The 24,377-nt window shown below is 41.3% G+C and overlaps 1 protein-coding gene across 1 annotated transcript in view; it reads right to left on the reverse strand.

The window, feature by feature from the left end:
• Positions 1–207: 207 nt before the first annotated feature.
• Positions 208–24,377, reverse strand: part of CCDC186 (coiled-coil domain containing 186) — a 29,943-nt gene continuing 5,773 nt past the window's right edge. The window contains exons 2-15 of the mRNA XM_056849643.1: positions 23,583–23,709; positions 22,568–22,696; positions 18,319–18,531; positions 16,433–16,552; positions 14,916–15,020; positions 12,644–12,742; positions 12,266–12,352; positions 11,214–11,356; positions 8,379–8,634; positions 6,995–7,184; positions 6,823–6,903; positions 5,222–5,432; positions 2,495–2,714; positions 208–336 (exon numbers count right to left, since the gene is read on the reverse strand). Coding sequence (XP_056705621.1) covers positions 253–336; positions 2,495–2,714; positions 5,222–5,432; positions 6,823–6,903; positions 6,995–7,184; positions 8,379–8,634; positions 11,214–11,356; positions 12,266–12,352; positions 12,644–12,742; positions 14,916–15,020; positions 16,433–16,552; positions 18,319–18,531; positions 22,568–22,696; positions 23,583–23,709 — 2,065 coding nt within the window. The 3' untranslated portion in view covers positions 208–252. The remainder of the gene's footprint in view (positions 337–2,494; positions 2,715–5,221; positions 5,433–6,822; positions 6,904–6,994; positions 7,185–8,378; positions 8,635–11,213; positions 11,357–12,265; positions 12,353–12,643; positions 12,743–14,915; positions 15,021–16,432; positions 16,553–18,318; positions 18,532–22,567; positions 22,697–23,582; positions 23,710–24,377) is intronic.

The following is a 24,377-nucleotide window of genomic DNA, read 5'->3' on the forward strand; positions in this document are numbered from 1 at the left end:
CTGATATCTAGTTGCAGTCAAAAGTGAAATAGATGAATACATTGTTCACATATACTTTCATCGAAGTCTCCGCCACTTCACGCAAACGCAGGCAATTAGGGCCTAGGTCTTGTCAACCTTGCTCATACGCAGGTGCCCGACTGCACTATGAAAGCTGCACGGGACTGACAGAGGACACTGGCAGACAAACAGTTCGTATACCAAGAGGGTTCGGCACACCTGCCTCTTCTGCCTCCTTGGCTTCGCTCTCAGCTATGTTTCCTTCAGCCTCTGTTCCAGTTCATGCTGCTGCTTAATTAGCCGTTCTATTTCTGTCCCCAGTGTTTGCAGATTTTCCTTTGAAGAAAAAGAAAGGTATCAGCGCGCTGTGCAATACTAAATGCAAAATAAAATCATGTAGTTACCATGGTAAATCAGTAGAAAAGAGCAAGAGCCCAGTAGCGCCTTAAAAAGGTAAAGGTAGTCCCCCGTGCAAGCACAGGGTCATTACTGTCCCATGGGATGACGTCACATCCCGACATTTACTAGGCAGACGATGTTTGTGGGGTAGTTTGCCATTGCCTTCCCCAGTCGTCTACACTTTACCCCCAGCAAGCTGGGGTACTCATTTTACCGACCTCGGAAGGATGGAAGGCTTGAGCCGGCTACCTGAATCCGACTTCTGTTGGGATCGAACTCAGGTCATGAGCAGAGCTTTTGACTGCAGTACTGCAGCTTACCACTCTGCGCCACGGGGCTCCTTAAAAACTAACAAAATTTATGGCAGGGTATGAGCTTTCGTGAGTCATAGCTCGCTTCTTCGGTTACCGCTAGAACGTGAGTCCATCTGTCCTTAAAGAGAGAAGAGTGAATTCAGACACCCAATGGCAACAGCATGTCAATAGCAGGGAAATGGCAATAGAAGGCATGATTGGATGAGGTGTGATATGCAGAGGGGTAGTAGGCGTGGAGAAATCAGCACTGATAATGAGAGAGGAATCCTATGCCTCTATTCAATCCAGTCTTGAGCTTCATTGTTAGTTATAATTCAGCAGTCTCTCTAATTAAGGGGCTACTGGCCTCTTGCCCTTTTCTACTGCTACAGACAGACTAACACGGCTACCCATAGTGATCTATCCCCATGGTAGATCAATTTATGCCAATTGCAGACTGAAGGCAGCATTTCTCTATTTTGATTTGTGGCCACATTAGAAGAGACCAAAATTTGTGAGAAAAAACAATCAATCTAATAAAAATATTTTATTTTTGGAGAATGCAGCTTTGTTCTAAGTACACTTATAAACATTTTTTTCTTCTGGCATATTTAGGTGTGCAATCATATGCTACCATTTGTAAAAAGCCCTTTCTGTAATTATCTGAAATGTTCTATTAGCTTTTTTTGGGGGGGGGGGACCTGAAGAAACTGTTTAAAAACCCCAGAAACAAATGGTAGACTTATTTGTCGTTTAAACCAAGGCTGTGGAATTATGCACATTTCAAGTGTATTTGGATTTCTAATTTTTTGGGACACTTTCCCACATACAGGTTTTTTAAGAAGTAACATGGTACACCATAATTTACTTTCTTGGCGTTCCATCAGTTAGTTTTAGAACCAGATTCAAAGTCCTTGGCATCGCACAGAGATGATTAATATAGCCCAGCATCTTTGCTGGATCATTTGTCCACTTTAAATCACTTTCCCTTTGAGATCATCAAGCAAGACCATGATCTGCACTCTTATCTAGCCAGGAGATAAGAAGAGGATCTATTCAGGCCTGCTCCTCATCAATTCCTGGAACGCTCTTGCAAGAAGTGTGTTTTATCCCCAGAGTTTCAGGTATAGCAAAAAAAAAAATCTATATATTGGATATTGACAGTTAACTCTTCTGACTACGTCCCACTGAAAGCTACTGGATAAATCAGTCACAACTAACGTATTAGTCGCCACCTGTTTATTCTTGGTTATTACTGGTTTCAGTGGCAGCAACACCCAGTCAGTTCTATGCATGGTTACTCAAAAGTAGCCAAATATTCCAGGTATTTGCTCCCTGGAGAATGGGCATAGGATAGCAAGAGACCATGGCTCAGTGGTAGAGCATCTGCTTGGTATGCAGAAGGTTCCAGGTTCAAACCCCGGCATCTCCAGTTAAAGGGACTAGGCAAGTAGGTGATGTGAAAGACCTCTGTCTGAGACCCTGGAAAGCCGCTGCCAGTCTGAGTAGACAATACTGACTTTGATGGACCAAGGGTCTGATTCAATATAAGGCAGCTTCATGTGTTCAAGACCTATTTATGACTAGCTTCAGAGGATTTGGGGACTGGGGTTTTAGGGCAACCCCAGCTCGGTATTTTTTATGACAATTTCATTTGTGTGCATTATGTATTCTGTTAACTTCTTTTGCACCTTGGACCTGGATGAGAAAATCACGATAGCAAATGTTACCAGCATTCGATAAAATACATCAGGACATTGTCTCCTACACTGAATGCTCCCTGTGGGAATAAAGATGCTCACCTTCAGAGTGATATTCTTCAGCAATGTATCTTCGAGAACTGCCTGAAGCTTCCTGTTTATCTCCAGGGAGAGTTCTAACGTGAGCCCACTGTCTGCCGGGTGAGACGTGTAGAGAGAGGCCATGATCCCACCGCGCCTGCTTAAATGCACTTTGTTGAAGTCAGAGGCCTCGGAAGACAACGTGCCAGCTTCTTCCCTTAAAACGTAACTCTGTATTATTCTGTATAAAACAGCATAAAGCAATGGTTTCTTGTTTCAGTAAAGGCCTGAGCTACAGAATGGCTCCAATGGTTTTATAAGCTTTTTAGAAGGGAGGTTCATTGCACCATTTTGGAAAGGAAAAAACCCATGCCCCTCCCCTGACTTCATTATAGCAGCTACAGAGCTACATCAAAGCATGTTATTCTGGTTTTTAAATTCTCCTCCATCCCAAGCCAGGTTTTATCCCGTTTTGGAGCACATGCCAGCAACTCATCATCATAACCTTTATTAGGCATTTGTCACCCCATGTTTCTAAAACAAAATTGCAAAGGCCAAACAGTCTATAAAAGCATTAAACCAACAATGTCAGTAACGTTATCTAGGAACACATATAAGGTATTCACGTATTCTTGATGCAGCTAGCAGATATTTGGCTACTTGCTGAGTGTTATTATGTAAAAGTTTTTATTGTTGGTCTGGGACCGTATTAAACATTTCATTACTTGCTGAGTGATAAAAGAATTTCTATCGGATAAAAGATACGCCACCAACTGATGGTCTGAGAAGTTCTGGGCACTAGATAACAGAGGTCTGATAAAAGCATTCCTCGGCCCCAAGTAAAGTTTACAATGCAATAACACATGAATTTTCAGGTACCCCAACCATACATGGGCAACACCTGTAGCTGAGAGGAATTCTCTTATATCTACTATATAAAATGGCTGATTATGAAGAATATTAGGACTGGCAAGCATAAATGCTCTGAGGACATCTGGTGATTCCAAATGAAATAAATAAAGCAGCTACAGCGCCATAAACCAGAGCAACACCATGAAACATGGGAGAACAATGTCTGTTCGCTAAAGAGAATCAAGTTATCGCAGTAACTCACAACACTCTCTCAATTAGCAGAAATCTGGACTAAACTGCTTTTAGTCAATAATATCTCTCAGCCGTTCCCAACTCTGGGAACCCAACTCTAGATACCCGAGAACTGCCATAGGGATTATTTGGAATCCCAAAAAGTGTCAAGAGCAAAAGAAAATATTGACCGTTTTTTAAAACTGAAAACTGCTGCTTATATTAAACTTGATAAGGCTTCAGAAATACTGTCAGACTCTAATGCTTCTTTTTGATATGGTAACGTACTCATTTACCACATTCATTTTGTGTGGGAATAACATAGTTACATATGCCTCCTTAAGGAGGACAGCTGGTCAGGTTGCCGTTACTGTGCAAATTCACCACAAAATTGATCTGCTAAACTCACTATGTCAAAAGTCAACATAGGAATCTGGTCTCTTACCAAAGGGAGACCTCCTATTTATCATATAAATTATGTTATACTGCCTTATAGTGCAAACTCTTCAGGCACTATACAGATAAAACACATTAAATTACGTTAGTCTTAAAAATTTAAATCAATCAATACATTAATAATCAGGAAAATACTCAACAAAACCAGTGGCAAAACAATTTCTAGAATTCAATACTAAAAACTTGAGCAGCAGTAAAACTTTAAATGCAGATAAAAATAAAAGTACTATAGAACCAGATAAGAATAAGTAAAAACGTTTGCAGCAAACATAAAATAAATAAGATAATGTAAAAACTGCAGCAGGTAAAAGTCACATCAAGTCAGGGCAAGAATAAGCAACAGCTAGCCAACATCAATTAAACACCAAATTAAGAACCAAATGCCTGGGTAACTAAAAATGTTTTAACCTGGCATCTAAAGTTTGCAACAAAAAGGGCCAGATGGATAGTGGTGGAGAAGGAAGTTCGTTAACTGCAGGGGCTACCACTGACTATACCCTGCCCCTTCAGCCGCCCTCTTCAAATTGTGTAAGTCTGTAATAACCACACACAAAGGCATTGTACAGTTGCCACTGCAGTGAATGGAATACAGTGCTAAGCAGCCCCAAACTGACATAGTTAATGCAAGTCATCTGTTTTTGGGGAGGAAAAAGGTGCCTGAACACCTTGCTGCCTGAACACCTGCCAGCATAAGCACTGAGAAGAAATACTTTCAAACTTAATGTCTTCCCAGTAGGTAATTTGCTAAGATTCAATTTGCATGAAAGGTAGCAATTAGTGAGAGCTGAAAATTACTATGGAAATACTTTCAGAAATCACTTTCAAAGCAGGGGGTGGTTTTTGGGGTTTTTTTTTTTTTTACCACACAGCCTGTTTTACACACATAATTATCTTTGAAATACTAAAGTTTATCAACATCGCTATTTTTGCTTAATGCTATGGTAAGTTCTATTTATTTGTTGGAGACTTTTTACCGAATTAGTGCTTATGGCTAAGAAACGGCTTTTTTTCATTAGAGAATCAGCCTTCCCAGCCTCACCCCACTAAATAAGGAAGCACTTTGGGCCTTTCTGAAATGCACAGAATAATTAGCTCTTGAATAAACTTGTTTGGTGCCTCAACATTGCTACTTTTTGTAGTGCTTAGTTTACAGCTCCCGTATGACTTTTTAAAAAGCTGACAAAGACATGACTCAAACTTTCTACGTACTTAGTTTTTTTCCTGATTTCTTCCACCAGCTGTTTGATATGATCCTCCATGAATTCCATCTTTTCATTTTTCCGAGCGTGAGCTTTCTGTAGCCTTACTATTCTCTCAATCAAGATGGTCTTGTCCACTTCTGGGAAGTTATCCACAGCTACTGAAGAACCTGTGTTTTCTGGTGACCGGTCTTCATTGCTACTACGAGCATTAAGAGATCCTGTCAAAACCGAGAACATTTTACTGATAATGCCCAGTTGTACATCTAAGAGGTTAGACTTTACAAAGACTTTACAAATTGTTCCCCCACTGTCCTCCTATAACTTGCTGCTTCTTCCAAAGGTCTTCTCTGAGGGTCTGTGGAAACCCTAGCGAACAAAATGCCACACAAGTGAGGGCGGGGGTTAAGTACCCACAGATTTGGCCACATTGAGAAATAGTCATATTATCCTGCTTTTTCCTGTAATAAAGACTCAATGTGGCTTAGAACATCCTCCTCTATTTTCTCACAAGTACTGCCTTGTGAGGTAGGTTAACCTGATAAAATGTGATCGGTCTAAGGTCACCCAAGGAGCTTCCGTAGTAGAAGTGGGGATTCAAACCAGAAATATTCTGACATTCTATCAAATATGTCACACAGGCTCTCAACAGCTAACAGCTCTACAGGCAATCACTTGATTGCCCCTTCAACGGTTCAGTTTCCATCTAGTTACCATAACTGAACACACACTGTTGAAGAAAATAAAGCCTAGAATAGGAGAAAGTAGGTAAATCATTCATCAGTTTCTCAGTTGATCCCAGTTATAAACTACCTATTATATAGATTAACACATAAAGCTCTGAACATAGAGAGGGCTTTTTTTGGTGGTGGCACCTCATATTTGGAATGTCCTTCCCCCCTTCACTTCTCCCTGATGCCTACTTGAATTCCTTTACGAGCTAGGGCAAAGCATTTCTCTTTACCCAGGCTTTTAACTAAGGAATTCTATCTTTACTTTGTTTTCTTTTTGTGTGTGTCTTATCAGTACCATTTTAGACAGCTCTGATTGTTTTATGCTTCTTTTATGCCCTGGTATGATTTTACTGGGCTTGCCTTGTTTTTATGGGCTTTTCTTCTTTTTGTTTACTTATTGGTATTTTATTGTTTAAGTTGTGAGCTGCCTCGAGCAAGTTCTGGAGAAGCAGCATATAGATTAAATAAATAAACGTAGAGCATTTCACAAATCAAGCAGGTGAGATAATCATGGAGTTAGTACAATGTAGAGATGCTAGATTAGAATGAGGGAGACAGAGGATCAGCAATGAATTTATGGGAGATTTTGGACCAGTCATGCTCTCTTGGACTAATCTATAATCACAGGGTTATTGTGAGGATAAAATGGAGAAGGAAAGAACTATGGATGCTCCCTTATCTCCTGGAGGACTGGCTGGTTAAATATGTAACAGATTAGCTAACTGGGGTAGGGTCTACAAGGGAACCCTATCAAATGTACACTCAAGGACTGCACACCCCACACGAAATTAACAGCTACTGAAAAACAAAATAAAAACAATACAATGTTTTAGTAATTAAATCTGCAACAACTGACAAGTCTAACAAAAGTGCCCACCAGATGAGCTGGAACGACTTCCCATACTGCTGACTTCTTTATCATAGGTGCCATTTTCAAGCTGATCCAATTTTCTTCGTGCTAAGAAAACAGAACGAGAGATCTTTGATGCAACACTGCTGTTTAAACCCGTGTTAAATCCCACAACATCCAAATTATGAGAAAGTTTAACCTTGCTGGAGTTGCTTGGTGAGGTCTTTAAGATTTGCTGCATGTTTTCGCTTCTGCGTAGTCAACTCGTCTTTCAGTTCATCTGCTAGAGTGTTCAGTCTTGCTAATGCTTCCTGTTGAGAAATCACTTCCATCTGCAGCTTCTCAACATTGCCTTTGTGGTGCTGCTCCTCCTTCTGCAGTTTATTTGCCTGGATTGATAAAACAAAAACCCATTACATGTATTTTGAAAAAGCAATCAGTGGAATACATTTAAGAATACATTTTAAATTCCTTTCTTTCCTAGCACACTATTATTGCTGGTGAGGACTCTAAAGGGTCATGGAATACAGAGGATTAACACAGCTAATGTATGTCAGGTGGAAGACTGGCTTAGCTGTCCTCAGCCAAGTCTTAGAGACATGAACAGTTGGCAGCGCTCAGTGGCATATTCTGCACAAGACAGATATTTCCCTATCACCAAGGAGATGCTGGGGCTCAGCTTTCACATGACGCCATGCTAGACATCCATTCCCTGTTGTGACATCTCATTTATGGGATTCCTTCCTGTGCCCAGTAGCAAAACCTCAGGCACAAGGCAACTAAAAAAAAAAAAAATCTATCTAGGCTTTCATAAGTTCTAGAACGGCTTCTTTTAACTAACCTCTAGCTTGTTGGTGCATGTCGCATGTTTTAGCTGTGAAATTGATATTTTGATGACAGTTAATTTTTGTAACATTGTCTATCTTGGATCTTTTTAACTGGTTCATAAACTGCTCAGGAACCCTGTGAAGATCTGTAATCACTGCATCTGTATGAACTGAGAGGAAGTTACACCAGCCTAAAGCAATACATGAAGGTCAGGTACCACACAGCCATGGTTCACTGTGGATTATATATCCCAGTGCAAATAGACCATTTGTGGAATGCATGTATGAGCATGGCTCATCTCTTGCCATAATCCCTAACTGTTTAGTTTCAGGCAGACTAAAGGGTCCAATCACATGACCATCATGCATGTGGCACCTATGGCTGTCCTTCTGCCCAGTCCACACCATACGTTTGTTCTGTCAGGGATATCTGATACTCTGTCACAAGAAAACATGCTTCCAAAGTTAGGTTGTGTCAGCATGGTTGTGTCAGCATGACGTCAATCCAACACCTGGTTAACCTCATGTGGTATGGCTATACAAACTGGCCCAAAGACAAGATCACGCTTTCAAGTTTCTCTTCAGAGAGGAGAAAACTCTTTTAAGAAATCTGGTCTGATTGTATCACTTCTGTTAATTTCTGTCCTTTATTAGGTAGCCGCAGAGATGACAGCAATAAATCCTGACATATACAAGTCTGCAACCTGAACAAAAATACACATAGCATCATTAACAATAACCAACATTTCGATTTACCAGCTCATCTCTCGCTTGCCTCACAAGTTCCAGCTGATTCTGTGACTCCCTCTCACTGTAGGTGAGTTTGTCAAGCTGCATCTGTAAGGAGTTGGTCTCTGACTGCAGCTGAGCATTCTTACTGGTCAGTTTCTCAGTGAAGACCAACAGCTCAGACTCTCTTTTCCGGCTGCCGTCGATATCCTTCTGGAAGTCAGTAATCAGAGAGTTGAGGCTGTCCACTTCTTCCTTCAAGGAAGTAATCTCTTGGCCATCCCTGTGGAATCACACGTGGACATTCAAACATTCACTTTCTGGTTGTTCTGTATGTCAGACCAGTGAAGCTTGTAAACCACCAAGCTGAACACAACACATGAACACATGAAGCTGACTTATACTGAACCAGACCCTTGGTCCATCAAAGTCAGTATTTTCTATTCAGACCGGCAGCGCCTCTCCAGGGTCTCAGACAGAGGTTTTTCACGTCACCTACATGCCTAGTCCCTTTAACTGGAGGTGCCAGGGACTGAACCTGGGACCTTCTGCATGCCAAGCAGATGCTCTACCATTGAGTTGCAGCCTCTCCCCAGCTTGCTTGCTCTGTGTAATGTGGCCTGCCACCTGCTTGACACTTCCCTCTCTACACTTCTGCAGTTACAGGTAGGAAGAAAAAAAAGGTTTAACGAGTGCCTAGTGGGGCTACCCTAGATGGTTGATGAGCTGAGTTCAGTTCGGTAGGGCAAAATTGCAAAAGGCTACTCTACTGCAGTGGGAGATTTACTGTTTACTTCGCAAATTATTACTGCAAAGAGAAATGAAGTGTTGTCATTCACTGTCTTGATGGCATATATTTAAGTCTAAAATTAACATGAGGACATGTCTCATTTCAGGATTCACTCACCATTAAAGAGGTTACTCATAAATTTCACATTGCATTCGTTGTTATTTCACATTTCCTAGAAAAAGCTAAAGGTGCAGGGATAATTAGAACCAAGTGATATTTAAGGAAATGTGAATGTTGAGTTCTGCAAACCCCAAGGGAGTTAAATGACTGTTGAAACATTGTTACATCCCAGATAATTATCACTTACAAGTGCCATGGGCTGTGTGGGTGGTTCTCTGTTTATATGATGCTCGCCTATATTCAGTGTGCAACACATACAATACTGAGAAAGTAGAGAATAGTCCTTAAACCTAGGTTACTCGCACCCTTTGGGAACAAGACTGCACTCAGACATTTGTATTCCTGTTCTCCACAAGTTAAGATTGTTTTGCATTTTAAAAGACTATGTTCATAAAGTAAGCCTGCTATAGTTAGGTGGGGTCAAACTCGGAAAGTAATTGCATATTCTTTTCCTTTCTTTCCTTAAAGGAACAGTCAACAGACCTGGCCAAGATGCAAATAGTGGCCTGTATCATATGCAGAGCACTGCATAAATGGTATCTTTCCTGCCTCCTCTTTCCCACTACGGTCATCTGTACCCCCCAATTAATCCTGCTTGGGTCAGTGGACCCACAGGCACATGACCGGGGGGGGGGGGGAGCAGGGGATGCATTGAGAGGGAATCAGCAAAACGTGCCCTCTCCTTCTTCCACAAGCAGTAGTGACTACCATGAACATCAAGGCAGCTTAAGAGCTACGTCAGTGGTATGTATCCTACCCACTCCACTGAGCAAAGTTTGAAGCCTTCCTCCAAATGTGGCTCTTCATCCTATGGAAGAGACACAAATTGGAGAAGTTCCTCCTACCTAAGGCAAGACAACATGGAAGAGGACGGCGACAACAAGTGGATAGGCAGAGATTTAATATGAGACTCAGGGCAATAGTCAATGGCAAATTCTTGATGAGTAATTGACAAGGCAGCAGGAAAAGGATGTACTAAATAATGTTCTAAAATATACCTATTTGTTATATTAATTATGTGTAGTTTTTCCAAGGAGCTCATAGCAGGATACATAAAATTATTCCAGTTTACATAAAATTATTCCACAGCTCAAAGCAGGATACATAAAAATATTCCAATTTAACATCTCAAACCCATGATGGGTCAGACTAAGGAAATGGCAAGTACCACATCAAAGGGACAATATTGTAGCTAGCATTCCACTCTGTTTTTACTGAACACTTGCTCTTCTCACGCTTAATATCCTAGGCCATTAAAGCAACTTCAAAACATAAATATGTAGATTTAAATGCTATCATCCCAATTAGTCAGACTAGGGGTCTCCAACCTTTCTCAGCCTGTGGGTATCTTTGGAATTCTGATACAGGGTGGTGGATTCAACCTCAAAATTACAGCTGCAGGAGTTGGAGCTAACCACACAGAGGAAGCCAAAGCATAGGGGAGAAAAAGGGTAGTTTTAAAAAAATACAGAGGGAAAGGGGAATGAGAGAGAATAAAACAAACACTATGGCAGCAGCTGCTGCTGAAACAATGTTATTTCAATCTCCAATAGCCAATCAGAAGCCCTGCTGGGTAATAGCCCCACCTGGCCCCATCCACTTTCTAAAAACACTTGGTGGGCACCAAAAAAGGTGTCTGTGGGCTCCATGTTAGGGACCCCTGAGTCATACTATAGCTTCCCCCTCTCAAAGTTCATGCCCTCAAATTGTCATTACCCTGATATTTAACAACAAAGGTCACTCAGCAAATTTCCACGGCAGAGTATGGATTCAAACCTGGGTTTCCCAGATCCTAGTCCGACACCTTAACCACTATACCATGCTGGCTCTCATTTAGTAACCTTTATAAAATATGCAGAAGTGTTCAGCTGCATCGACAAATTATATATGAAAAGAATGACAAGACATTTTATAAATCCGGTCAATAATGTCAACAAAACTTAACTACCCACTTCATATTCTGCTCGCGAAGCTGATCTATGATTTTCACTCTGTCCAGAAGATTCTGAATTTCAGCCTTCTGGCGATTAATAATTTCTCTGTATTTTGATAATTCATCTTCTGTTCTCAGTCGTTCGTCCTCCAGACACTTGACCTAATAATGAACAAGACATATTACAGTAAATGTTATATTTATTATTTGTGGTAGATTTCATTAGAGGCTTGCGTCATAGAAACATTATTGGGACAATCATATCACTGTCAGGTGGTCTATTTTGTAGCTTTTCCTCCTCTCAAGTTCTCCGATTGTTGCCTATTTTAGTTCCTCCTGTTGTAATTATCTGGGCACAGGACGAAATTCTAGATATTTGAGGACGTGATGAGACAAAAGCACAACAGGATATTTCTTTTACAGGGTTTGGAATTCCAAGTTAAAAAAGGAAACCCCACCCCATATTCATCCTTTGTTAGCTAAAGTTGAACAATTGAGCCAGTTTGTTTGGACTCAACTAGTGGAACATTATAAGTACTGATCAGTATTTCTTACACTGTAATAGCATTTCTTCTGTTGCTGGCAAGGAAAGGGATTTGCAGGGATTACCCCATCCTGCTACAGACTCTGATTTGCCCCTCATACCATTCTACAGGGTCCACTGTCCACCAGGAGCAGCATTTGGGGGGAGATCGGTAGGCTGCGGAAGGGGAAACTGGAAAATTCTGTTCCACCAATGGACGTGCCTTCTACTAAGAGAAAATTCAGGCTGGATCTAATTGATCAGGCTGGATCTAATTGATCAATTTAACCCCTACATTTAACAGCATTACACAGGATACAAGATATTAGGATAACTTAAGCCAGGGAGCTTAGACTGGAGTCAAGGAGCTTAAACTGGAGTAACTCTCCATTGGATTGCACTGTCTGTTAGATAAAACCATCAGCAGTCTTACAAGTCAATTTTGCAGATTTATAAATACACTATTCAGACGCATGAACACACATTACAGGATTAGTCATCCTTGTGTTTGATTTTTCTCGTGGCTATAAGGAATGCTCCTTCCTTACCTTTGTTCTTAGTGTTCGCAGCTCATCCATACCCTCCTTAAACGTTCGCTTCACATCTTCAAGTTCTTTTATTTTTGCATGATGTACCTTTAAAGGAGACAATGCAAAACACAGATTTTGGTTTTGAGGAACATTAATCCTGTCCCCTTTTTTCTAGACATAGTAAAAACTTTGTCAACTGGCATGCCACCTGAGTCACTCACCTGTGCACTGGGTAAATGCTTTGTTAACCCAATTTTTTTTTACTCTCTGTAGATTCCAGTTAACAAAAGTTTCAGTTTAGTTAGCATCTGGACCATGTTTACTGTTTCAGAAAAAACTTGCAATGATATTTCATCCTTGATAAAGTACAACAGCAAAGTACTTAACAGGTTTTACCTCCAGATGATCAGACTTTTCCTGCAGATGTTTTTCCAGTTCTCCTTTTGTAAGCCGAAGTTTTACATCTAATTCATTTGATTTAATTTCTTCAGCCTCCTAAAAGCATTGTGGTTTAAAGAAAAAACAGAACCACTGAATGAACAAGTAGTATACCTAACTTATATAATATCCACCAATCTCCTACATAATAATTCAACCTATTTTATAATAATCCATACATCAAAAGACATACATAACAGACCAACTTACTATACAAGTTACTCTGCCATTATCAGTTCCAGAGCATACTGTTCCCGCCCAACCACCTAGGCTAATTTTCTGCCAAATCAAGCTTGGAATCAGACAGTTGCATTTGTACCTGGAAGTACTGTGCAAATAAGGAGTCTGTGCAGCTCTCAGAGATAAAAGCTGAAAATTGCATAGGTATGCAGAGTTTGAGCATCTGGCTGCAGAAGGCAGACATATAAATTTCCCCCTTCAGATAACAGGAGCGGGACAAGCGGGTGCAAGATAGAAATCAAATTCGGGTGACTCTGTAACTCTTTCCTGCAGTCTACACCTCAAATTATCAATAGGCTGATGGTGGCATTACTGCTAAATGGAGAAAGCAGGTGTGTGGGGGTCAAACTACACAATAGATGGGAGATCTGCCGTTGACTGTTATTGACTGCAGCAGTGGTAGAAGACAGATAGCCATTTTGCTCTTATCTTCCCCCCCACACTGCTGCCAGCAGCTTGGGGGGGGGGGCAATTACCACTGAGCAATTATGTGGGAGGGGGTAAAGATTAACCCTCCCCTATTGCTTCAGCCCCAATCTAGATAAGGAAGGGACACCACTCCTGTGGCTGAGGGTTTTTTTTAAAGAAAAAAGAACATGTAGTTTGACCCTCAATCACATCACCATCTTCTTCCTTGCGTAACATCTGACACCGCTGTGAAACTTCTTGGGGATGGAGACAGCAGGAAACTTCAGTATTATCAGCTGTCCAGCACCTGTGCATACATAGCCTCACTCTGCCTAAAAGTTAAAATCCATGGAATTTGCACCATCATATTCATAGAATCATAGTTGGGACCACCAGGGTCATCTAGTCCAACCCCCTGAACAACGCAGGAAATTCACAACTACCTCCCCCCACACCCCCAGTGACCCCTACTCCATGCCCAGAAGATAGCCAAGATGCCCTCCCTCTCATCATCTGCCTAAGGTGAAAGAATCAGCATTGCTGACAGATGGCCATCTAACCTCTTCTTAAAAACCTCCAGGGAAGGAGAGCTTACCACCTCCCGAGGAAGCCTGTTCCACTGAGGAACCATTCTGTTAGAAAATTCTTCCTAATGTCTAGACGGAAACTCTTTTGATTTAATTTCAACCCGCTGGTTCTTGTCTGACCTTCTGGGGCAACAAAAAACAACTCGGCACTCTCCTCTATATGACAGCCCCTCAAGTGCTTGAAGATGGTTATTATGTCCCCTCTCAGTCTTCTCCTCTTCAGGCTAAACATACCCAGCTCCTTCAACCTTTCCTCTTAGGATTTGGTCTCCAGACCCCTCACCATCTTCGTTGCCCTCCTCTGGACACGTTCCAGCTTGTCTAGATCCTTCTTAAATTGTGGTGCCCAAAACTGAACACAGTACTCTAGGTGAGGTCTAACCAGAGCAGACTATGGATATAAAAGCAAAAAAGTTGTATTTTCAGATGTCACAACTGTTCTGTTAATGCAGAAGGCCCTACAGACTGTCTGAAAATGGCTCACCTAGAAGACAGCAACCGGGCTCAGAGAGGGGCTGGATAGGTGCTGTGGCATGCCAGACATGTTCAGAGGTACATTGGTGACACCGCAGCCCAAACCTCCTGATGATCGCTGCCAGTGGCTTCATAGCAATAATAGCATAAAAATATTAAATAGATGGATCCCACAGGCCAACGGCCATGAGGAAGAGAAGGAATCTCCGAAACCACCACCTTCTGAGACCGATCCCCCCCTCCCAGATAGGACTTGAACCACCATCAACACAGTGCCCCTGTTACACTGGCACTATCAGCAAACCCTGCCCCTAGCGATGATGGGTGCTCAAGGTCAGAATAACAGACAAAGCTCTAGGGAGCATGGGATTTTTTGTTTTTCTTTATCTCAGTCAGTTACTTTTTGGGAAAGTACGAAGCCATCTCAAATATACAGCCACAAGATGGGGTAGGGTGGAGCTTGCAAGGAAAAATAAAACCTGACAACCAGTAATATTACGCTTCCAAGAATTTATGCCTACTTGGTATGTTTTTATCATTTCTTGGCAGTTCTTTCGTATCTGGTCAGCTTCTTCTTTCGCTTGAGTCAATTTTGTTGTCGCCTCTTTAAGCCGATCTTTGGTTTCCTACAAGGAAAATAATAGTAGTTGACCATTAGATAAGTAATGTTAAAAATAAGCTAAGCACTATTTTTTTAAAAAAGGAACGAATAACTGCCCGACTTCCTCCAGGAGGGAGACATGCAAGCCTGTAATCGTATGCATGTGTAATTGGGAGTAAACTATATTGAATTTAGGGGAACTTATTCCAAAGCCAATGCTCACCAGACCTTTACTACTTTCTTTGCAAAGGGCTGAAGGCCAAACTACAAGAGAAGATAGCTACAGGTCCATCCTTTGGCTGCCTACACTGTTTTAAAAGGAGTTACAGTCCGTTAAAAGTTGATAGAAAGCCCCAATCTGGATTGGGCGTGTGGCATTGGGCCTGAAGACTATACACCACAAGATTATAACTAAAGTGATTTATTGAAATTGTTCAAGAGTAGTTCTAAAAGAACACTGAGCAGTGAGGATTAAAGTAACAAAACTAGATCAAAGAGACTAACTACACAGTAATAGCATTGGTTCAGTGACACCATATGTTGCTCCTTCCAGCTGAAGTCCTCCAGCATTCAAAGTCCACTCTTATCCAAGAGCCAGCATGGACAGACAGCATGTCTGACCCATAAAGCAGGTGAGATATCAAAAGGTCCAAGGTGGATCAAGGAGCCATGAAGTAAAGGAGCCATGAAGGAGCCAAGAGTAAAACTAGAATGAAAATGCTAAACTTTATGGTCAAGGCTCTGAGTTGAGCTCAATTAACCAATCAGATCCGTGGTTGGTGATGTCAATTAACTGCATAACTCTGTTACTAGCCATGTGACCAAGGGGGAGTCAAGAGTGAGATGGTGTGGTTGAACTTATCTGCACCTAAGCTCACTCATTTCTCACAGGTTTCAACTCTCATGATCTCATCTAATTGAAAGGAATGTATTCCCACTGTTCTCAACCTTGGAGATTGGAGGGGAGTTTGGATAGAAGATGCACCTGGACTCTTATCTGGGTTGTGAAAGGTCACAGCTTGCTGGATCTCAAGCAACGGCACATTTTTTTCCAACTTAAAACTTTCCCATTTTAGGCCTGAATGCCTGAACTAATCTTTGAGAGAACAAGACACTGCACTGCGGACTCCGTTTCTTGACAGGAACTGCACTGCTGTGTCACAACTTTTCATTTTGGCCCAACTTCCAGCCACTTCAGCCATTTCCAACTTTTACTGTGCAGAATTACACACAAAGAAAAAAATCCATTGAATTAAAACTGCTTAGAGCGAACAATAGAGCTGTCTTGCCTCTGGTCCCATTGCGTTAATCAACTCGACCTACTTTCACAGATTACTTTGAAATCTTGAAAAATCCCCATCTGAAAAGAGCCAATTGAGTGTAGTTCAATTTTTTAAAAAGATATGAATTAGATCGCCAAAGCATCAACATACCAACCTTGTGTAAATCTATTTCAACTTTCAGTTTGTTCTGGGCCCACTTCACTTTGATCACATGAGAATTCATTTCTTCCTTCAGTTTTTCGATTTCCCTTGACATTCTGGTGGCTTCACCTTCCTTAAAAAAGGCGATGATAGATGATTAAGATCTGAAGTAAAGCCTAATAATTTGACATGGCTAGAGGGACAGAGCCCTGACCTGAATGGCACAGGCTAGTCCCATCTTACCAGATCTTGGAAGCTAAGCAGAGTTGGCCCTAGCTAACATTTGAATGGGAGACCACCAAAGAAACCTAGGGTCACTATGCAGAGGCAGGCTATGGAAAACCACCTGTGAACATCTCTTGCCTTGAAAACCCCATGGGGTTGCCATAAGTCGGCCACGACTTGATGGCACTTTCCACCACGAGAGGGTCTGAAGTGTATACTAAATAAAAGTTTTTTTCCTGTCTTCTGGCAGGAGGAACTACGCACATGCACAAAGAATTAACTGACCCAAACTATAAAATATTTTTTGGGGGGATGTCTTTGGCAAATTCTGCCTTCTTGTCTCTGTTCTATGCTACTAGAGAAAGGATGAACGATCCTTTGGAAAGCCTTTCTGCTGGGCTGACCTGATGGCTGTTTATGCAAAAGTGGGTGTGGTGAAGGAAAGCATTTGGAATGCAAGCTGGCATTCAGGCCAAGGCAGGCTTTACATTGCGAGGAAATATTTACTTGAAACCTCAGGTATAAAAATGCCTCTAAAGATACGATGGTTGAAATACAATACAGTGTCACAGAACTCTAAGCAATTTGTGAGTATTTTGAAAAAATCACCATGTGGGGGCAGTAAAAACCTCACAGTGTAGAGAAACAAAATGATTCTCTGGTTTGTCTGTCTTCAGATATAGTTGTCTTGCAAGCCTTTTCATGTATCTTTTTTGCACAAAGATGGAACACCACCAGTTAAAACTGCTCTTAAGAAATTTGCCTTGGTGTTTTGTTTGAACAGCCTCAGCCAGCAAAACAAGAGTCAACTATCAATAAAAAGTAAATTCACTGTCAGATATGCAAATATAATAACTCAAAGAAGGTATAATAGAAGTTATAAGTAAGTTCCGATGTAATGTAAGACTTTGATGTGTCTGTTTTCCTGTTTGAAAAATAAAACTTATTTTTAAAAATTTTCAAAAATAAAGTAAATTAAATTAATAAAATTAATAATTATTAATAAATTTTTAAAAATACCCCAAAGACAAATGATAATGAGGACAAGAGCATTTATACTCCTTTAACCTTTATATTTATCATGTAAAGCATTCAGCACCCAAATACCTAACTCTGCAATTGCGAAAGGCTCCATAGAAATATAGAAATATTTTCCCTTCCAATTTATTTTCCCCTGTCTCATTTTCATAAGAACACTCAGGGCCAAACAACATGATGACTGCTAAAAGTTGGGTTCCCTGACCTGACTTACCGACTGACATGATGCCGGAAAACAGATGCTCCCAAGCATGCCGGGGCCCAATTAGGCTCAGGAATGGTGTGAGAAAAGGACAGTGGAGCGAACAGGGGCACCCCGTGGCTTTTTCATCTGGGGAAAACAACATGGGAGGAAGGCTGAAGCCGCTCCCCCCCCCCATACTCCTGAGCCAAATCAGGCGTGCTTGGAAATGTTAGTTTTATGATGTCACATCTGTCAGCAGGTTGGGTTGAGGGACCACAACATAGTGCATAGCAGAAGTTATCTAAGCTTCCACCCTCAAGGCCGCTACATTTAATATTATATTATATTTCCCATTCAAATTTTAAAAAGCAGCACAAGCCATTTAAGCATTTTAACCATTTCTGGAATTCAAGGTAAGTGACAGGAATACACAGTTACTAAAAGCGCTATACCTTATTTTCAAAGAGCTGATGCAACCGTACTTTTTCCTGAGAAAGCTGCTTTATTTTATTACTGTGCTTTTCTATTTCTTTATTTGCTTCTCTCAGTTTCCTTTCAAGTACTTCCTTTTCCTTTCGGAGGTCCAGGGATTCCTTTTCTCCTCTAACATACTTCATTACCATGGCTTCTTTCTCTTGGCGGGCTTCTTCACATTTCCTGTTTGCCTTAAAAACATCAAGCATTACAAGTTTACTTCTGGCACTGAGAGAGAATGCATAGCCTTTTCCAGCAAATGATAAAACTTAAATATTTGCCTACAGCTTACATGGCTTCTTAAAAGAAGATTGGGGGACTCTGAAACTATGACTCAATCTAGAGGTTGGTTTACCAGTAACACCAAATGATGCTCCTTCCTTACATGCTCTGGTTACCTTCCGGTATAAATGGAAAATTACATCCTAATTGGCAAACTACAGCAATTCTGTTTTAGAGGACAAGCACAAACAATTTCCATAACTATCAACCAGTTTCAAATGTTCCATTCTTGAGCAAGTCGATTGAATTGGTAGTGGCTGGACAACTTCAAGAATTCCTAGATGAAAAAGATGATTTGCATTCTTTCCAGTCTGGTTTCAGGCCTGTTTATGGTGACATGCTGGTGACATGCTCTGGGAGATGAACAGAGGAAATGCGAATCTGTTAATTCTCCTGGACCTCTCAGCAGCTTTCAATACCATCAATCATGGTATCCTTCCAGACTGCCTTTCTGGGCTGGGACTGGGAGGCATGATTTTGTGTACCTGGATAGCAGGTTTCAGAAGGTGATGCTGGGGGACTGCTGCTCAGCCAATTGGCCTTTGAGATCCCATAAGCCTCTATCTTGTCACCCAACATTTTCAACATCTACAATAAACTGTTGGGTGAGGTCATCCAGAGATCTGGGCAGGGTTGCCATTAACATGCAGATCATAGAATCATAGAGTTGGAAGGGACCACCAGGGTCATCAAATCCAACCCCTGCACAATGCAGGAAATTCACAACTACCTCCCCCCCACACCTAGTGACCAGAAGATGGCCAAGATGCCCTCCCTCTCATCATTTGCCTAAAATCAGCATTGCTGACAGATGGCCATCTAACCTCTTCTTAAAAACCTCCAGGGAAGGAGAGCTTACCACCTCCCGAGGAAGCCTGTTCCACTGAGGAACCGCTCTAACTGTTAGAAAAGTCTTCCTAATGTCTAGATGGAAACTCTTTTGATTTAATTTCAACCCGTTGGTTCTTGGGCAACAGAAAACAACTCGGCACCATCCTCAATATGACAGCCCTTCAAGTACTTGAACATGGTTATCATATCCCCTCTCAGTCTTCTCCTCTTCAGGCTAAACATAAAATGTTACTCACTCTTCTGGCTAATTCCAGAGAGGCTGTAAAAACCCTGAACAAGTGCCTAGAGACAGTTTTGGAGTAGATGCGGGCTAATAAACTGAAGCTTAAGCCCAGCAAGACAGAAATGCTACTGGTGTTCAGAAGGTCTGACTTGGGACTTAAGGTGTCACCCATTCAGGATGGGGTTGAACTCCCCTTGAAGGAACAGGGCTATAGTTGGGGCTGCTCTTGGACCCTGGCCTACTGCTGGATAAAGCAGGTGGCAGCTATGGCCAGGAGTACCTTTTACTAGCTAGCCAGGTAAGGCCTTTCTTTTGAAACCAAAGTTTCAACACACTTCTCAACTAAAATATACTGAGTGTTAAGAAATTAGGTAAAACAGCAAAAACTGTTTTCCTCAATAACAAATTACTGACTGGCTCAGCACTAGCTGAACACCACAAAATCTAGACAAAACAAAACAATGATAAGATTAAATAAAACAAAATAAAATGGTCCGTGACGTGAGCAGAGGCTCACTATTACTCTCAATTCTACGCATGCATGGAAAGAGAAAACAAGCCAACAGCTTATACCAAGCAGGCAGAGTTAACCTAAACAAACTAAAAACAAATTAAAATGAGATAAAAGCTAAAAAAAGAAAGAAAGAAAGAAAAGTAAAGCTCCTTTGCAGAGCACAAACTGATAGCGACCATCAGGATAGCACCAGAAACTGGCAAGCTAAGGCCTTTCCTAAGTAGAAAGGATCTGTGCACTGTGGTTCATGCCCTGGTTTCATCTAGAATAGATTACTCGTTCAGATTACTGAAATGCACCTTACATGGGGTTGCATTTGAAAACTGTAGAGAAGCTACAGCTGGTACAGAATGCTGCAGCCAGGAAGTTAACTGGAGTGTGTTGTAGGGAACATATCACTCCAGTCTTGGCCTGTCTACACAGACTCCCAATCCAGACACAATTCAAGGTGCTGTTGTTGATCTTTAAAGCCCAATATGGCTTGGAACCAGCATACCTGAAGGGTCACTCATTCCCTTACGAACCTGCCTGGGTGTTATGGTAGTCTCTGGAGGAACTGCTTCAGATGCCTTCACCTTCTGAGATTAGGCAAGAGGCAACCTGGGAAAGCGCCTTCTTGGTCATGGCACCAAAACTTTGGAACACTGTCCCCAGGGAAACCTGCCTGTCCACTTCTGTTATCACCTTCTGCCAGCTGGTAAAAACTTTTCTATCTGGTATTCCCTCAGTGATTCCTCCATTCCTACCCTGTAATTTAATTGTTGGCAGAAAGTTGGGGATATAGACTTTGTAAATAAAGGAAAATAATACAAAAGAGGAAAGAAATGCAGAAATTGTACTGTACAAAAAGAGGACTCAGAACTGAGATTTGGACCAGACATAAGTTTAGCTGTTATGTCCAAATAAGGCTATGATTTCCAGTCTTTTAACCTGGCCCTTCACAGAGGCACAGTGGATAACAAACTGGATCCTGCCTAAAGCAACTTGCCATCTAAAATTACACTTAAGAGGAATGAGGGGAAGGCTGAAAACAAGGAACAAGAAAAGAATAGAATAGAAAAGTGTTAAAGCCAATCCTTTTTAGCAGGACCTTATGCGAAAGATAGAATTTTTAAAGCTGAATTTGGAGTAGCTAAATTTCCTAGCAAATCAATCAATCTGATGTTGCTTTCCTTGGAAGCTTTGTTAGTTTTCATACTATACTTGTATACAGTTAACTGTAATACTCGGCCTGTGGTCATGATTGTAATCTACCTTAGGCTAATGTGGAAAGGCGAGATAGGTTTTAAATAAAATTAATTAATTAATAATTTTTACTCGTCTGGATCCTGACAATACAACACCCAGGTGATCATTGGTGTACCACACTACCTTTAACAAAAGCTATAAGTCTGTCTTTACTGCTTTACTATTGTAAAAGAAGTTACTTGCTCAAGTATGTTCTCTTTCAATAGTGGTCATTTATTTAACTAGCAGATAGTGTTGCCACATAATATGTTTGCCACACACTATAGTGCAGCGTCATCTGATCGCGGTTTCTGAAGAAAAGTTGCCCTAGCACAACTTGTTAAATAAGAGTGCATTTCCTGAATTAAGATATATAGCCGTTTTCTCCTCCTCATCTCAACATCCAGAAGAAACCACTGCCCTGTATCAACAAGAAGAGGAGCATTTGTCCTACAGCAAACACATTACAGTTTTCCCTACTGGTCACACAGACACATTTAATAGCACACTGGGTTGGATTCAATGAACCAAGAATAGAATCAGTTCAAAGAACAGATCTCCCCCTTTCTCCCTAAAGCCTATTTTGCATCTTTCCCCCATGAAGAGCTACGCCTGAGGGCTGGCATTCAGAGTGGCGTCCAGCATGAGGAGCTGCACCTTGAAGGCGATCTTGCAGAAATTTCCCTTCCAAGTAACGTCTTACTTCCCTTGTAGAAGAGCTTGAACAAGAGGGAAGGGGAGGTGATTTCCGACAATTTCCCCTGATGCTGCAGTCCCTCACTTCACTCCACTCTGTTACCAAAGTCTCCCTAACCCTCTAGAGTAGCTTTTGTGGGACAGAGTGGAAGAGATCCATTCAATGAACTGGCTCTGCTCAGGGTTTATTGCGCTCCTGCCGATTGTTTTCCAAAACATGGTATAAATATGTTGTGTGGAAATTTTTTAATCACATTTTCATCACCCTTGTAAAATGAATCGGAAGGAGTGCAAAATCATTTGAAATCATTTGTTCTTGCCAAAACGTATTCAGTGTTCAGCTAAATAACTGTCCCTATTTCATTTGTATGGTGTCTACATGTTGCTTCAGCTTTCCCCCAGACAGCACACTGTCAAAGCCGTCTCAAGGTACCTGATCAGTCCGAAAGGCCATCTCTTTGTGCAGCTGCTGGATAGCGTTCTTTGCAGCAGCATCTTGAGATACAAGTTTATCTTTAGCACCTTTAACTTCTTTTTGGAGGTCCTCTATTCTGGCCTCTAACTGGAAAAAAAAAAGCAGCAGTTAATAAGAGAAATGTCAGCATATGCAAGTCAAAATACCAATTTGCAGCTTGAGCAGGTAAGGCACATGAATAAGCATATGGACTTCCCCAGCACATCTAGCATGATCTCAGCGGCTCAGGCCAAAGAAATTTCAAAAAATGGCTAACTCACCTTCAGTCCCAATTAAGGTATAAAAATGTAACTATCCATATGATATAATACCATGGTGTTTGGGAAACGGACCCTCCAGCAGCATATAAAATAATCATCTGAGGAACTCTTCCTGTCCATATATGCAAATAAGTATGCACTTTCCCCTTCAGATACGTTAATTTTTTTTCTCTACAGGACATTATTTCAATTGCTATTTAAGCAAAGGAACCCCGTGGCGCAGAGTGGTAAGCTGCAGTACTGCAGTCCAAGCTCTGCTCACGACCTGAGTTCGATCCCAACGGAAGTTGGTTTCAGATAGCCGGCTCAAGGTTGACTCAGCCTTCCATCCTTCCGAGGTCGGTAAAATGAGTACCCAGCTTGCTGGGGGTAAAGGGGAGATGACTGGGGAAGGCACTGGCAAACCACCCCGTAAACAAAGTCTGCCTTGGAAACATCAGGATGTGATGTCACCCCATTGGTCAGGAATGACCTGGTGCTTGCACAGGGGACCTTTACCTTTTTTTTATTTGAGCAAACTGAGGAATTTCAACACAATATTAACACTTGGAAAATACCAACGTTCATAACAACTGAAAACGCTTTAAGGGGCTTCATGGGAAAATAGCATGAAATACAATTAAAATGAATCCAAAATCACCTTAAAAACTGAACAACAAACAAATTTTATTTGAATGACTACCCACGAGATGTTAATAGACATAATTGTGTACCTGTTTAATAATGCCAAGATGCTGCTTTTCAGTTTCTGTTCTTTTTTTCAATTCATCTTTTAAGTTGTCTTTTTCCGAACAAATATCCAAAATTAGTTCCTGGTGCTTTTTGTTTTCCTTAATTAATCTGCCCATTAAAATAATGATAAAAACATAACTGATCAGTCAAAGCCAAGGTTGCGGGATTAAAAAATATATTAAAATAGCTGACTTGTCAAATTCTAGATTCTAACAGAACCAAAGTGCTCACCATCTGGGCAGGTCATCCTTTTAAAATTCAGCTGTATTTTGTTTCAAAAATACAGATTTGATGAAAACATCATTTTCTTCTGGTGAAAGAATATGCAGAGCTTTCTGGTCTGCGCAGAGCCCAGTATGGCTAGTCTAACTTGCTGTGCTGCTTGTTAGTTGCAATCTCATTATAAAAAGTTGGGTTGGATTCTCAGCATCTCAAACCCTGTGATTCAAGAGGTGAGGCCTGGTGATGTCATTCTGAACAACAGTACTAATAGTACTACCTCCAGACACAGTTAGGGGCAAGCAGGCAAGCACAGACACATTTAGTCCTCAAGATACATGACAGCCCTGAGGTAGCAACCTGTCACCCTGAGAACGAGCCCTGAGTTCCAGAGCCGAAGCCTGAGGCCTGGCAACCTTACCTGGTCACAGTAGCTATTGCTGTGATCTTTTGGACTGGTGTGTGACACCAGTACAGCATGAGAGGTTATGACATAGTTCTGACATTCAACCCTAACTCCCATAAAGCAACAACTGAAAAGAGGATACATGATAGGA

The sequence above is a fragment of the Euleptes europaea genome, chromosome 5 (genome assembly GCF_029931775.1).
Source record: "Euleptes europaea isolate rEulEur1 chromosome 5, rEulEur1.hap1, whole genome shotgun sequence".
NCBI classification, from domain to species: Eukaryota; Metazoa; Chordata; class Lepidosauria; order Squamata; family Sphaerodactylidae; genus Euleptes; species Euleptes europaea.